At 38.7% G+C, this 15,757-nt stretch overlaps 2 protein-coding genes across 2 annotated transcripts in view; one reads left to right on the top strand and one right to left on the bottom strand.

The window, feature by feature from the left end:
• Positions 1-422: 422 nt before the first annotated feature.
• On the top strand, positions 423-7,360 carry LOC145767001 (transcription initiation factor TFIID subunit 9-like). Its single transcript, XM_082578728.1, has 5 exons — positions 423-616; positions 708-844; positions 2,705-2,842; positions 5,668-5,760; positions 6,961-7,360. The coding sequence occupies exons 1-5, from the start codon at positions 478-480 to the stop codon at positions 7,021-7,023; spliced, it is 570 nt and encodes a 189-aa protein (XP_082434854.1). The 5' UTR covers positions 423-477; the 3' UTR covers positions 7,024-7,360.
• Positions 7,361-11,496: 4,136 nt separating this feature from the next.
• Positions 11,497-15,757, bottom strand: part of LOC145767132 (transcription factor Dp-1-like) — a 35,241-nt gene continuing 30,980 nt past the window's right edge. Inside the window, exons 8-12 of the mRNA XM_082578894.1 lie at positions 15,401-15,469; positions 14,167-14,315; positions 12,729-12,895; positions 12,479-12,586; positions 11,497-11,970 (exon numbers count right to left, since the gene is read on the bottom strand). Of these exons, the coding sequence (XP_082435020.1) occupies positions 11,696-11,970; positions 12,479-12,586; positions 12,729-12,895; positions 14,167-14,315; positions 15,401-15,469 (768 nt within the window). The 3' untranslated portion in view covers positions 11,497-11,695. The remainder of the gene's footprint in view (positions 11,971-12,478; positions 12,587-12,728; positions 12,896-14,166; positions 14,316-15,400; positions 15,470-15,757) is intronic.

Here is a 15,757-nt window from a genome sequence, read left to right as displayed (position 1 = left end):
TCTCACCAATCCTATAGATGTTTGCTGGTACACCCCTTCATTTTCTTTGAATTGTGTAAAATGTTTGAGTTTCCAGATGTATTCAACATTATTTTATTCAGAGGCAAAGCTTTCATTAATTTTTTAAGGCAATCAAGTTCACTAAAGTTGTTAGTGTAGGCTATTACAGGTTAGTGGCAAGAAAATATATGAAAAGAGTGATTTTTGTCTAGCCTAATGATGTTTTAGATGACTAGGCTACTGTAATTCTGATGGGTTTTTTTGCAGATTTAATTAAGATTATAATATTTAATATCTTTTCAGGTATTACCGATTTATTGCTTTTGCATGTTTTTCAGAACCTTCTGATGATCCTCCTTTTAGGTGAAACAGGCTGTCAATGGTTTAGAGATTAATAACTATATTTGATTTATTTCAGTATGTTGGTGCATTAGCCACTGTTTTTAAAGTAGAGGTTGACTGCTTGTTAGTGCTAAAATGAGCCAGCAAGGCAATGAACCTGCAGAGCCATCTGCTATGCCAAAAGATGCTAATACCATTGTTGCAATTCTTAAAGACATGGGAGTGACAAATTATGAGCCAAAGATAGTAAATCAGTTGTTGGAATTTACTTACAGTGAGTTATTTTTGGCATGCTATTTGTAAAAATTCACTGGTAAAAGACTAAACTAGTTTTATGTCTATAAATATAAAGACATTTTATTCAGGATATATCACTGATGTTCTTGAAGACGCCAAAACTTATTCTGGTCATGCTGGCCGTACTAATATAAACCTTGATGATGTAAAGCTGGCAGTCCAGTCGCAGTTAGATCATTCATTCACAGGCCCACCACCTCGTGACGTAAGTTACTAAGATAATTTTAACCAATTCTGACCAATTTATTTTCAAAGCTAGTTGATGTCTGGTCAACACCAAATATATATACTTCATTGTAAACAAACTTACTGCTTTGATGATATATTTTCTTCAAATACTTCTTATGTGATGCTTTTGTATTAGGAAATAAACGACATTAATTAACCAACATTTTTATTTATTGCATGCAAATGGTTTATACTTTGCTATATACATGTGAAGTATGCAGAGGTGGGCACCCGCTACTTTTAAAGTAGCGCGCTACCGCTACTTGGGCCAAAGTAGCGCGCGCTACCGCTACCAATTTACAAAAGTAGCGCGCTACTCGGGCCAAAGTAGCGCGTGCTACCGCTACTTTTGTCTAAAATGACACTAGGAAACACTCAAGTCCCTAGTGACGCAAAAATGACCTTGAAAACGAATGTTATCATTCGTTTACGCTGTCATTTTAATGTTATAGAAAACACATTCTAAGGAAAATTTATTGTTAGGCTACGCATCTTTCAAAAACACGAGCATTTCAAAATGAGAGTCACTAAGTCCTGCCGGCTTTCGCTTAAGCACATCTTTTCCAACAGAGAAAAGTCTCTCCACCGCAGCACTGGAAGGAATGGGGGTGTTGTATTTAATGAACAGATGTTTTAACTCGGTATTCGAAAAGCTCAAGGACTTGCTCTTGTCTGAAAAAAAGGCGTCCACAATTGTTGCTTCCTTCTGCACCGACGTTTCACGGGATGGCGCAAACACTCCAAAAAATACATCCTTGGAGTCATGACTGGTGGTGGTGTCACTCTTTTCTGTATCAACCTGGCTTGATGTCTCCAGCAAAAGTCGAATTACATCTGTCTTGACTTTTTCTCGCCGTGCTTCAGCATCATCCGTGGAAACGTAGTGCAGAAATTGTAGCCACGACGTGTAGCCAAAGGAGGGATGAAGACATGATGCCATAACACATTTCATGTTGTTGAAGCACTTGCTCAATTGCTTCTTCACCCCTTCAAGGACTTTCACTTTCAACTCCTCACAAGTCACAAGATCACTGATCTTGATCAACTTCTTCCCGCAAATTGTGATGGTTGGAAGCAAGACTCCGTAATATGCCTTGGACTCGCCCTGGAGAATATCTAAAGCCTGGCAGATAGGCTTCATCACACGAAGATATTCGCCGAAGAAGTTGACGTCAGCTAGAAAAGACCGAAACTTCGCAACCAAGCCAATTATATAGCTGCTTGACCACGCCAGTATTGCAAAAAAACAAGCATTTTTTTCAATTTAAATTAAAAAGTAGCGGGTAGCGGGAGTGCGACTGAAAAAAGTAGCGCCTCTCCCGCTACTTTGGAATAAAAATAGCGCCGCTACTGCAGCCGCTACTCCAACTAAAAAGTAGCGCCGCTACAAAAGTAGCGCGCTACTGCCCACCTCTGGAAGTATGTTAATTACATACCTGCCATACTAAATAAATCTATAAATCGTTTTAGTTTCTAAATCCCCAGGATACAGCCAGATGGCGATCAAGCTTAGAAGCAAAATAGAGAGCACATATCGATTAAAAGCATAAAAAAGTTTGAAAAATTGACTGTGCAATTAACCGGTTTAGTTTGAATTATATTATATCTCTTTTTTTATCATGAAAAGAGCAATTTGTGTGCTATTATTTATTATTATTGGTTTTCCAGTTGAATATTATCCTATGCGATACAATTTCCAAACTGCAGAGCGGTTTTGTTTCTGTTTCTATACTAGCTGTATTCTGTAACCAGTTAAAAGTACCGTATCTAGGAATCATACAGTTGTCGCTTGCTAGGAATCTCTTTTGAAATGGAACTAATGAGTGATTTCTTTCAGTTTTTAGTTGATGTTGCCCGCCAGAAAAACACGCTTGCCCTCCCTTCATTGAAGAACTTTTCTGGAGCACGTTTGCCTCCCGATCGCTACTGTTTATCGTCAGTGAACTACCGATTAAAGCAAACGACAGACAAGAAAGTAAGCTTGTGTATTGTATATACAGTTTTTCAAATTGAAAATTTTACTTCTTTGATACATCGACTTGAGATTATATCTATGCTGTTTCATAGAGATTTGAGTGGAAGAACACTTTTTTGTTGTGGAACCACTCTCTTAGAGATTTATAAATCAAGGGAATGTTATGCTTGAGGAAACTACTCATAAAAACAGCGTACATTTTGTACAGTCCTACTAATTTCTTATGAAGAATAAACCTGTTGCTGTTTTTGACTTTCGGATTTTCGATATGAAGTCCTATCACGAAATTGTCACTTCATTTTTCCATCTCACCGTATATCTATATACCGTACCGTATATCATTTTTGGTGAATTTCTGTTTATGACACTGTAATTGATTGAAGAGATATTCATCTTTAAGTTAAGAAAGCTTCTTTTGGCTGACGAAGGCCTGATCACGTTGACGGTTTCAACTTATACTGGAAGTAGAGCTGCGGTGCTTCTATAAAAAAAGGGTTGGCTCCGGAGCTGTCAGGTTTTGCACCAGTGGAACCGGCTCCAGCTTTGGAGCTAGAATAATATTCAAATTTACTTGATGTCTATCCAATATTCTTGCATGGAGAGCTGTTTCTACAACCATTGTTCAACTATACACACCGAGGGTTCAAGCATCGTTGTTTGATATCTCGTATTGTTCATTTACGTATGCTTACGTATGCTACGTATCACCGGCGCCGAGTCCCGGGCGGGCGGGCCGCGCCCGCCGGACATTTCAGGAATTAAAAAAAAATTAATGCAATTTTAAGTCCCAAAATTTCTGTAACCATCTGCCATCTTCTGATACTAGCCTACTTACCTTATTCGCAGGGTTTTGTCGCCATATTATAGGCCCTACTAGACCTACTAATTAAGATTAATTTTCGTCAATTATTGCCATTGCTACATTCATGCAACGTTAAACAACGTTGATTCGCCGTTAAACGAGAAAAAGTGTCCAGCCGCGTTGTTTGTCTGCGCAAACCTGTGAGGAACTTCATTCGCGGCAAAAGTCTGACAGCAATTTCAAGCCTTAAAGCAGCCGGCGGCCATCGCCGCTAAGTAGTGCTTGAATGACCGCCTGTGCTACCTTCTCCGTCGGCCAAGTTTGGCCGCCGGTTTCTTCTAGCCAATTATTTAATTTCGCAATAGAATGATCGTGGATTAAATGTCGAAAATATGTAGTATCAAAGAGTGACGCAGAATTAGGTCAGCGCATCATAGTCACTACTGTTGTATTGAATATATCCAGCTGCGATCACCAGCGCTGTAAGTCTTGTTTGCAATTCCCGTTGTTTATTTTAACGAAGTGTTAATCCGAAGTGCTAATTTACATCAGCTGGCAATATTGTCGTTTTTATATCGATTCAATGTTGTCGGACATTGAATCGTTGTTAAAAAGGAGAACTAGGTTAGTTGACATCCCTGGGTAAAACACGTGTCTTCATAGTTGAGAACGCTGTGGGTTAGTGACTTCACACCCTCAATGGTGACATCATAAAGGAATAAATGGTCAGGTTTTATGAAAGGCGGTATGCAGTTGAAACAATTTACTGAGCTGCGAGCAGTTAAAACAATTTAGGGTCGTTAGATGGTCCCGCAATACCGGATTACAATCCCGATAAAGCATTTAATGCGTGGTACAACGATTCTATTGCAGGACGTCGCCCAGACTTCAACAACGCTAAGTGATCATTTTAACATTGTTGCAACTTTAACGCTATTTACTTGTGCTATCGTTATTGTATTTTGGCCTCCAAGCACGCAGATTTGGCCGCCGAGAAGGAGCTCTGGGTAGGCCACGATGGCTGCCGGAAAAAAACACGAGTTTTAAGGCTTGAATTTCCACTGCTTTTACATCGTTTTAACATCGCCAGATGTTAAATCGGTGTAAAAACTGTAGCATTGTTCTTCAAAGGAGTAATTTTCTCTCAAACGACGTTATCAATCGATTTGTGTTCGTATTTAAGCAAAGAAGAAAAGCAGCTAGTTTATCCGAACATCACTAAACTTGCCAAGCTGTATTTGACCTTGCCGTGCACTTCATGCGAGGCGGAGCGATCTTTTAGCACACTGCGAAGAGTGAAAACCTACTTGCGAACGACCATGACGCAGAAACGTCTTAACCAACCATGCCTGCATCATGACCGCTCACAAAGAAGAAGTTGATGTACTTGACAAAGACATAATAATTGCGCAGTTTATCTCCGAAAGCACTGTTCGGAAAAACACATTTTTTGTTTAACTATGCTATGGAGCGCCGTTTGTAAAAAAGTGTTTTATACCTTTCGTTCTTTTCCCCACTATGGGCTTCTCGGGAGCTGAATTGCCGTAAAATCGCTTCTGCGTTGCATTACAGCATCTTGTTTCTTATCTGTGCGCCCGCTAGGAGCGACTTATCGTATGAACCCACCGATGTATTGTGTGTGTGTTATCGTGTTGTATCAACAATAGTAATGTAATTATGGAACTAGTACAGTATTGCAGTTTTCGTCCCGCAACCCGCACATACCAATCACAAAAAACCAGGACCAGACGTTGTTGCGTACCAATTATATTTATTACTTGTTTCCAAATCGTGTTATAGGTGGCATAGACTTAAATGTAAAACTAGGCTAGCCCAACAACCTAGCAAAATCACCCTTTTGAAAAACGCACAAAATAACCTTTATGACGTGACAGTATGTGTTCGCCCGACCAGCTATTTTGAAAACTCAGCGCCTATGCTACGTATGCTTTATTGTTCATTTACATATGCTTATATTGATGCTGCTATCGACTGGGCAGTGAATTTTGTCGTGCATTTTCAGGCGTCAAGAAAATCGGCCGCGGGAAGCAAATCGTCATCTTTTGCTCCTGCAGGAAACCAAACGCCACAAAAGCAACAATTTATCAATCCACAAGTAGGCCTATAACATTATTGTTTTGTTTTTTTTCTATATTTATTGTTTTGAATATTGATGGGCAAGATGTAACGAAAACCATTATTAAATAGACCAGGTTGAGATTTTGTGATAAGTTTACCGTACTACATACGACGCAATGCTTTATGTCAAATTTGTTTTGACAATTTCTAGAACTAGATTGAAACGAGGATAACTCGCTATAACTTTTACGTCCCCGCTCGTACGTGTAAAAAATCTTGGGGTCCTGTATTATCCCTGTTTCACATCCTTAATCAAGCGTGTGCTGCCGAGAGTATCGGGTATAGTTACTTTGCATCGATATTGGATTAGTTCGTCCAGCTACAGCCTCGTCCTGCGGAAGACCTCCGCCTCAAGTGCTCTTGTGGTTTACTTGATAAAGTGAATCCATCCTAGCTAGTAGCTACCATGTAGGATAGTTCTTCCTGGCTGTCGGCACAAGAGTACTTAACTAGCACGGTGAGCGTTGCGTTTCGCTAGCCATAACGATGCAGACCATCCGCTCAACGAAATGTTTCTCAGCAGCTGAGTGTGCAAGAATTGACAACGAGACATAAGTGTTCATGCTCATGAGCAGGGCTACCATCGATTTGCATTAAAAAATAAGGGTGACAAAAAACATTTTTCCGTTTAAACTCGATGACTAATATAGTCTTTCGCTGCTTCCTGTCTGTTGTAGATTCTAGTTATGGTGCTATTTTATTTGCATTGTCTATATTTTGTACCGTATACTTTTCTCGCAACAGACAAAATAAAAGGTTTCTCTCTCTCTCTCACAGCAGCTGCAGTCTTAGCTAATTTTTACTTGCTGCAGAGATTTAATTATGCTTTCAAAAAGACTGTTAGTGCTCCTTCCGTGGCAGCCTATATCATAAATTTACATCAACCAATGAGGTTACTTCAAGTCAATCACCGATATTATCATTAATAAGATCACAAAGACATTTCAGCACAATGGAAAAAAAACTATTGTTTGCATCACTGTATTATTAAAAGTATGATCAAATAAGAATGGTATGGTGGCCCTGCTCATGAGGCTAGACTGATCAGTATCGCACCACTAATTCATATCATCAAGCTCAACACTACCGCTGTTTTTCGGTGCATAACTTTTAAAGTTCTTGCCACCACGGGAAGAAAAGCTGATGTTTGCTTGAACGAAGCTAATTTGCATTGCAGATTATCATGCCGTCTGGGCCGACGAAGAGAAAATGGCACGAAGAGGAAGATTACGACGCATAACCACCACCGTACCGATCTGTTCAGCCTACAGGAAACTGTGATGGCATTGGAAAGCAAGTTGGGTTCAGGAACCCACTAACTCTCTCGATTTTTCAATGATGTGCACGATATTGCGCGGCGACGGTATCCAGTAGTTTCACGCCAAAACGATCTTACGAGAATCCGAGCGATAAGCGAATCGTTTGTTACACGCCGGAGAAGGTTCTTAACGGTGACTTCATTCATACACAATATCATGACTACTTAAAGAGACGGCCCAATTTGTCACATTTTTCAGCTTGTCGTCACAAACTTTTTCAATATGTTATCGTAATAAATTCTTGTGAGGATACAACTATCTGCAGACATCGGTTTGAAGGGTAGAAAACATGATAAACATTTACAAAACACAATATTCTATTTATTAACAATTAAAGTCAAAACAACAGGCAGTATTTCGAGGAAACATATCGCGCATAAAAGTGGGATTCTCTTCAGTTGACGTGATTCTGTTGTTTTGGTTGCTTGGAACTTGAGAGTATCCCAGAGAGAAAAATCCGTCGCTTTTACATTGATTCAACGTCTGCAAATGTCAAATCAATGTAAAAATGAAGGATTTTGCTGTCTGGGTGGTTGCCCATCAGTGCCAAGTTTTCAAAGAAATTGTTTGCACCGTGAATATAAACTAAACCTCATGATTTTTTTTTTGCCAAAGACGTTAAAAAGGTTGTGAACACAATTATACGATAGTCCTGCGGTTTGACTTCCACGGAGAGCGACCACTGAAAATTGAAAGATTGTAGCATTTCCCCAGAAAAAGAACGATGAAAAAACCCGTTCGTTGATTTGAATCCTTGGAAGTAACATTGTAAAGGTGCATCATAACAAAAATCAGTTCCATGTACTTCAAAGCTGTATCAGAAATCCAACACAGAAAACTTGTCGTCATCACATCAACGTCAAATAATGCTATTAACGAAAACCTGACTTGTTCAATGAGCATGCTTCAAGAATGGCACATTACGTAAGATTTATCGCAAATGTCCGACACAAAATTGTGCCTCGCAATACTCGGATAAAAAGTAAATACCTGATAGAACAATCAGAATGACAATGTTGACTTATCATCGCTGCAGGTCAGGTCAATGTAAGAAACCGGTAACTTTAACACAGACTTGAAATAAGACACTTTTCGACAAAAGACAGGAAAGAACCATATGGGCCTCTCCAACGCACGGCACTGGCTGACAAAAGTTTTTAAATTATTTCAACGTCTCGCGATGTTGAAAAATGACAAGTTTTGCTAGCACACTTTTTGTTGGATTTAGAATTCACACATGGATCGAGAAAATTCAACACTGTCCAACTTTCCCTCGGATTCACAAATAGACAGGTTTAAAAATTGCACTTCTCTGAAAAGGTTTGAAACACATTTCAATTTGAACTCAGTGACCAAAAACGCACAAAAACAAATGAACAAACAACGCAAAGATTAGAGTCAGGGATACAAAACCTCCTGTACGCATCATCAGAATGAAACGCTCACGCAATAGTACAGGAAAACCACACACAAGGCGCCCAGACAGCAAAATCCGTCATTTTTACGTTTTAACAATGAAGGATTTGCTGTTTGGATGGTAGATATCACCATGTAAAATATTTTGATGTAAAAGCTCAATAAAAAATTTTTTCAATTAATCTCACCGATTGGTTTTGCTGAATTTTTGCAAAACTGGAATACTAACAACACGTCAACCAACGACACTACTAATATATCTATTGACATTAAAAACACGTCAATAGACGACAAATGAATCAACGATAGTATGAAATTTGGTTGCGTCAGACATAATCCTGAGAGTCAACAAAAAACATCTTTTCAAAAACGGTTTATAAGTTGTTCACTACACCAAAGAAAGCGTTAAAAAGTCAACAAAGCTGCTGCATCTAGCTGTGGAAAACCCTATAATTCTGTGGATTGAAAGAAACGACTTATCAAAAATATACTCTTCTTCAAAAACACTCGTTAAGGAACAGAATATGACAAAACATTCCTTGACACCAGTGTTCGACCATTATCTTTGTTTTAAAAGTTGCAGGCATGTGATTTCCAGGCCATTTTCCAAGATTTGAATCGACAAACACATAGTTTCACCACACATCGGCCTATTTTAGTCGCCATGATTAGAGGTGAGTAGGCGATGTCACTTAAATGCTTAAATTGCTTAATACAAAGAAACATAATGCGGTACATTTTTGCTTAAAGGGCGGGGAAACCCAAATTAACTTTGCGAGTTTTTTGTTTCAGCGTGATGTCATTGTGTACAACATGCGTTTTAGCAATAAAAAATCCAAATTTTGTTGCCCTCGTCTCGCTAAGGCCGCTGTTGTTTGATACCCGTTTGCGAGGTCTCGTTACGCATCAAGCTGTGATTCTGTTCGCTGTGACGTCACAAGGTACATATAGTTGTGGCCAAAAGTTTAAGACCAGACTTGATTTATGACGATTTTTGCATTACTTCAAAATACTGCATCAGATATAAGATGATGCATAAAGATGATGCAACTGAAACAATATATGATGCAGTATTTTGAAGTAATGCAAAAATCGTCATAAATCAAGTCTGGTCTTAAACTTTTGGCCACAACTATATGTACCTTGTGACGTCACAGCGAACAGAATCACAGCTTGATGCGCAACGAGACCTCGCAAACGGGTATCAAACAACAGCGGCCTTAGCGAGACGAGGGCAACAAAATTTGGATTTTTTTTGCTAAAACGCATGTTGTACACAATGACATCACGCTGAAACAAAAAACTCGCAAAAAGTTAATTTGGGTTTCCCCGCCCTTTAATACCGTCATTTCCAACGCAATTATTCAGGTCGACCGCTTACATTTCTGGTAGACCACAAAACGCTTTGTTCAATAAAACATTTTCCGCATATTGGAAATCGATTGACGTAAATTGTACAATATTGAGTCGTGTATACCCTTTGTTAAGTTGTGGTAGGCAGGCGGAATAGGGTTAAACATAACCGTAGGAGAATAAAACATTTTGGGAATGCAACAAAATTTGCCCAAATTTTGTCTTTATAAATAGCCTACATGTATATTTCAAAAAGCTTAGCAATTTAGGCTCCAATGTATTGCAATTTTCCCGAATTCATGACGTTTTTTTTTGTAGCGGAGGAGCGACCGCACCCCCATCTGCTACGGCTATGGCTATGGCTTTAAGCCCAAGCCCGATGTGTGGAAAATAAACAGACCTTGAGACAAAAAAAGCAAATTATAAGAATTTTCGAGTGACCCAGATATTAAAAGTGGTAAGATCCCCTTGCGAGGAGTGTTTTATAAAACACAAATTGTGCTGTGATTCAAAAATTCGTGAATAGGTGAATTGCTTTCAATTGCAACATTCTGCTTAGAAAAATATATTCGTGGTATTTTGGAAATCAATATCTGAAAATGCACTTTTGGCTGAAAAAGTTTCAAATGCTAAAAAATAGTGCAGAAAATGAACACAAGTGTTGTGATTTTTGTTTTGAAGTAACGTTGTAAAAAATTGTAGATTATTATTAAAGAACAATTGCTACCAGTCTATCGCATTTTTCAAGACTTTCAATTTCAATAATTCAATTTGTCTCGTTGTCAACTTTCCACATCAATTTGATGTAATACGACAATAAATCAACCAAAAACATTCAATCCACGACCGATTGGCTTGGCCTTCCCAGTTGACAAAGGATTAGGATTTTGCTCACTGAGTCGAGTACTGTTGCATCCAGCAAATCATTTCTTTTTGCATTGATTCAATGTAAGCAAAAACGATTTGCCGGTTGGGGTTAATTTGAGTGGTCTCTAGATTGAAAATCAGCGTAAAATAACGTTGAACGTAAGCTGGAATCCGATTGATTAATTATATCAATAACCAACAGCGAATATTCACCACTGTATCAGCCAGCAAATCAGTCTTTTTTGCATTGATTCAACATCTACGGACGTTGAATCTTTTTTTTTTTCGGTCATTCATCGGTCATTGACCGATTTTTTAGCAAAATGTCCGAAAACAATACAGTCAAAATGTCCGAAAAAAAACAACGTTTCTCAGCGAAACTTAATGTTGTAGCTAGTCAGGAAGTGCAAATTTTGGTTTGTATCAGCTACTTGAAAGGAAATATTTACATCAGAAAAAATGACCGAAATAAATAAAAAATGACCGAATTTTTTCAAGTCATTTCGGACAAATGACCGAAAAGTCTCAGCGAAAAAAAACCCAGCGTTGAATCAATGTCAAAAGTATGTGCACTGCAGATCCAACAAAACAACCCCTAGATAAATCTGCCCTTGAGACATTGAATCAACGTCAAAGGGTGGATTTTGTTAGTCGGGAAATCTGTCTAACTGAGAACAAAAACAACGCATGAAAGAAAAAAGTGAGATCTTCAACTGAAAGAATCCAACGAAGCATGAAAGGGAGAAGGTATTAGCGTTATTTTTGCGATATCTATCGTCAAAATGTTCGAGAACAATGTAAACCTTCAGAGATACAACCTCGTGGCCTTCTGACGTCACATCAACACTAAAGGTGATGGTTCTTGACGTCACGTTTGATTGAAGATTTTGTCGTAGGATGGTCTACTAAAAAGGAAGAAATTCGCTTGCCGAAGCTAAGAACAATAATGAGGGTTTTTCACGAATCTTGCAAACCCATAGGAGTGGATCCCCGCGATTCGCTTCCACCGCTGCTGCTCATCGGAGTCAGAGAGAGAACTGCACTGTGGAGTCCAGAAGAGGAGGATCGAGAGGAGGAAGTGAATCCGGTCGTTATCCCGCTCGAGCTGCTGCTGATCTGACTTCCGTCGGTCACCATGGCAACCTCCTGGTCGTTAGCATCCAGGACTTGACCAATCGAGAAACAGGAGCCAAGGTCCAAGACATCGGGTTCCACCTTCACGGGATTGTAACCTTGTTTGTCTGGAGGAGCGGTGAATGTGTTGGTGTCCTTGGTGCTGGAAAAAAGATCTCAAATGAACCACACCAGAAAGTTTGGATAAAGTCAGCAAAACAATCGTTTTGTATTTTTTTTGCTATGAAGGACATTATGGCAAAACTTGCTACAAAGAATAAAAACAGAAAGATTGCAACTGCAAAATCTAAAAAAGAAAAAATTTCAAATTTGCGAATTAACTGGTACGAGAAAGAGCTAGCCCATTACAACAACCAGCACTAAAGAAACGGTTTAGAAAGAAGGACTGGGAACACAAAACACTGTTACACATACTTCGTTGTACGCAAACATAAAAAATACTGGCTAAATTTTAATGAATTCAAATAAGACTAAAACTTGAACGATTCAATTTTAGTATTGGAGATGAACAATTGAACACTGAACAGTTTAGGTTTTGAAGCGTTTGCCTATCTTGGTCTTTAATTTTTATGCAGAAGACGATTAATTGTACGTAAAAAAAAAAACAATAATACCTTCCATTATTAGACACTATCCTTGGTGCGTCTTGAATTGTGTATCTCAATGTGGATGTGCCATCGTCGTTGGTTGAGGTTTTTGAATGGCCAGCCATTTCTGTAACACGCATTACATTCGCTAACGATAGTTTTACATCAATGCTGTTAAAAAAAAAGACAAACGTGCTTGTGCAAATCAGTTTTATCATGCCAGCATGAAAATATTTTTCACTACTGCTTTGAGGTCATTCGGTACTCACGCTCCAAATAGGGCTTCAGAACGGGGGGAACCAAAGTTTGGGCAGTTTTCAAGTTTTCTTTCGAGCAAGTGCCGGCTTCAAGACCGTAGGCCATGCCCATTCTTTTCAACACTTCAATGTCATCGTGAATCTCAAAGGTGTTATCGAAATTGAACATGTATTCGTACCTGAAATGCAAATTCAAGTTAATAAGTAACTTGGTCAGGAATTTTGATAACGCTTTCTCGTAGATCTTTACCTTGCGCCAATTTTAGTTTTTAGTGAAAATACTGAAAACAGCCAACCCAGTCAGCAAATCTGCAGACGAAAATCAATGTAAAAAAAACGACTGATTTGGTGGGTGGGAACTAACTATGCCCACCAAGCAAGGTTCGTAATTTTAACACTGACTCAACGTCAACAGCATTGTTGCTTCTTTTTCAGCTTTTTGCAAAGTCAAATTAACGGTTAGAAAAATGCAACATTGGTAAAATGAGGCTCATTGCTTGTTCTTCTCCGTCTATATCTTCACCTAAGTAACTTTTTTGTCTATTCAAATGTCGAACAAAAAAACATGAAAAATACGTAATTTTGCTGTATTTAAACGTGAAACCACATTTGTCAATTTGAAAAAAACTCTTCTCAGGTTAAAGTGATTTGAGCCTTAGAAATAAAATCTGTCTACGGCGACCACATGAAAAGGATCAGTTACAGCAATCAATTAGTTGGCAAAAATAATCAAACGATCTGCATTAAACCGGTTGGATCTAGTTACATGAAAACCAGGTTGGTTTATCTCTTCCCGTTAGACATACCTACGGCAGCACACCCACAAATAAACACAGAGCAACCAATGAATACAACGCTTGGGCCTCGTGCCTCGTGTCTATTTCCACAGGAAATGGTGAATACAATACTTTGTGTTAAAACATTGGATTTCTTTATTTTACGTCGACAAAGCGCTTCGGTGAAATCGAAAAACATGATGTAATGCTCAAACCACTAAAAAATTTGGCAGTTTTGTACTGCTTGCAAACTATAATACAACTTTGGTAGACAGGTTACTTTGTTGAATCACAAACACACAAAGAGCAAGATGGCAATTGTCGTGCTGCAAATAAACCTTTTATCTTCACTTTTACGGTTTTCTTTTTAACATGATACATGGCGTGTTGTTGGTCGGTTTTGTGTGTTAAGAAACTAGAGGCTAAAAAGGAGTGTTAGCAGTTGTAAAATTTTAGTAATGTTGTTTACTCGCCAACACAAAGCCATTTTGATATAAGTTACATCTTTCTCCAAATTAAGAAAGTTAAACTTGCCATTCTTTCGCATAAACTTAAAATTATACACTTCAATAAATCAGTGCAAACATGACCGTCTTAAATACAATGACTTTATGCTGATTGAACTTAAAATGATGCACTAGCACGCAAGATGTTGAGTTGGCAACCCTACTCACTTGTCGTTTGAAATGCTGCAGTCAATCACAGTCTTTTTGCTCGTATTGACGATGATGAAGGGGAGCTGAATGGAGGAGTTCTCGGGTGGGGGACCTTGCGTCTGTTGCAGTCTTTTATTTCTTTGCACCAGATTTTTAAACGCGATTTGCTGCAAAGGCAAACTTTGAATTAGTTTACAAAGTGTTGCCAGATCATTCCTGTTCGAAAAAAATTACAAATGTCAGTCCTGAAAACAACATCTTGGAAAGATAGGCTACTAACAGTACAGTCGTAAGTGGCAACACTGTGACGATCGTTAGATCATAAAAAAACAATTAGAACGTCTCCAGGAAACATACAAAAACACCGTTACAAAGTAAAACAAAATTATTTTTATGTCGGAGAATGAAAAAGAGCAGTCAATGAATTGTTAGTAGTGTGCCACTGCCGGTGTAACGGTCCAGGAGTGACCGCTGTCCAAGAGTTACCAGGGTTGCCAAATATAATTAATCATTTTTTTATGAAAATAACTGAAATTCCTACACCTCAAAAAGTTACATTGACAATTTAAAGCATTGATTAATCTTAAATGAATAGGTTTGCATTAGTTTAAAAGCAACTATTCAACTAAACTTAGTTGTTAAATTTTTGTTTTTGCATCGCTTTCGGAAGCGCTAGGCAGCTTTGGTCATTTGTGGTCTGACGTCACTTCTAGACTGCCACGCTGCAGCAGCACGGTAACTTTTGGACCGCAGTAGCCTAACTCCTAGGACCGTTGCACCGGCAAACAATGTTTCAACATGAATGAAAAGGTTCAAAAGAGATTTCATGCTTACAACAACACCCAGCAAAAGATTGCGACTTCGACTATCACAAATGTCAGAAAATGAATTTGCTTTATACCAAACTATCGTAACTTAGATCAACTGAACTCGTTTAAGTGATTCCGATCTTATACAAACAGGACAAATGACTGGTTTATAGACCATAAATGAATGTGAGTTAAAAAGCAAGTTGTGGAGTCACCACCAAATAAAAATTCATAAATTTTTCATAAACTCAGCTAACAATAGTAGTACAACAGCCAGAAGCGACAAGCTTTGCCAGACTGTGCTGGCTTTCACACTGGTGGATAGCTAAAGTTGAATGAGTTTGGCGAGCACGCTACTTTCGTTTTTTTTTCATCGAAGCAACATCCGAGGACGTCACACAATTGCAAAAAACAATGCTTTTTAAGATGGCTTCACACAATACCTGAAGGATTAACTCTTGAAGCTGAAGGGTTTTCTGTTGAATTCTCTGTTCTCGTTTTTTCTTCTCGGCCTGAAAGCGCAAAACAAAGACATGAATACCGAAGCGGCGTGAACAATGTGAAACATTTTAAGCGTGCTCACCACACACTGTGACGTCATACCTCCTTGCACGAAACTCGCTTTATGGGATAGTGTGTACTGTGTACACGTATACAAGCAATGTAAGTGTATCGGCCGCTTGTGAAGGCGTTTGATTAGCATTTCAACAACCACCGAGCCGCATCGCGATCAGAAACTCAAACATGATAGTGGCAGGTTATGAAAACCGCATCTTTGCTAGCCGACCTCACACAACGCC

Source organism: Aplidium turbinatum, chromosome 3 (assembly GCF_918807975.1).
Source record: "Aplidium turbinatum chromosome 3, kaAplTurb1.1, whole genome shotgun sequence".
Classification (NCBI taxonomy): Eukaryota; Metazoa; Chordata; class Ascidiacea; order Aplousobranchia; family Polyclinidae; genus Aplidium; species Aplidium turbinatum.
This window is presented reverse-complemented; position numbering and strand designations above follow the sequence as displayed.

Excerpts from the sequence above, each read along its gene's own strand:
- LOC145767001 (XM_082578728.1), top strand. The coding sequence starts at position 478 with ATGAGCCAGCAAGGCAATGAACCTGCAGAGCCATCTGCTATGCCAAAA. Across the intron at positions 617-707 it reads GTTGTTGGAATTTACTTACA|GATATATCACTGATGTTCTT; the intron begins GTGAGTTATTTT and ends CATTTTATTCAG. Across the intron at positions 845-2,704 it reads CAGGCCCACCACCTCGTGAC|TTTTTAGTTGATGTTGCCCG; the intron begins GTAAGTTACTAA and ends GATTTCTTTCAG.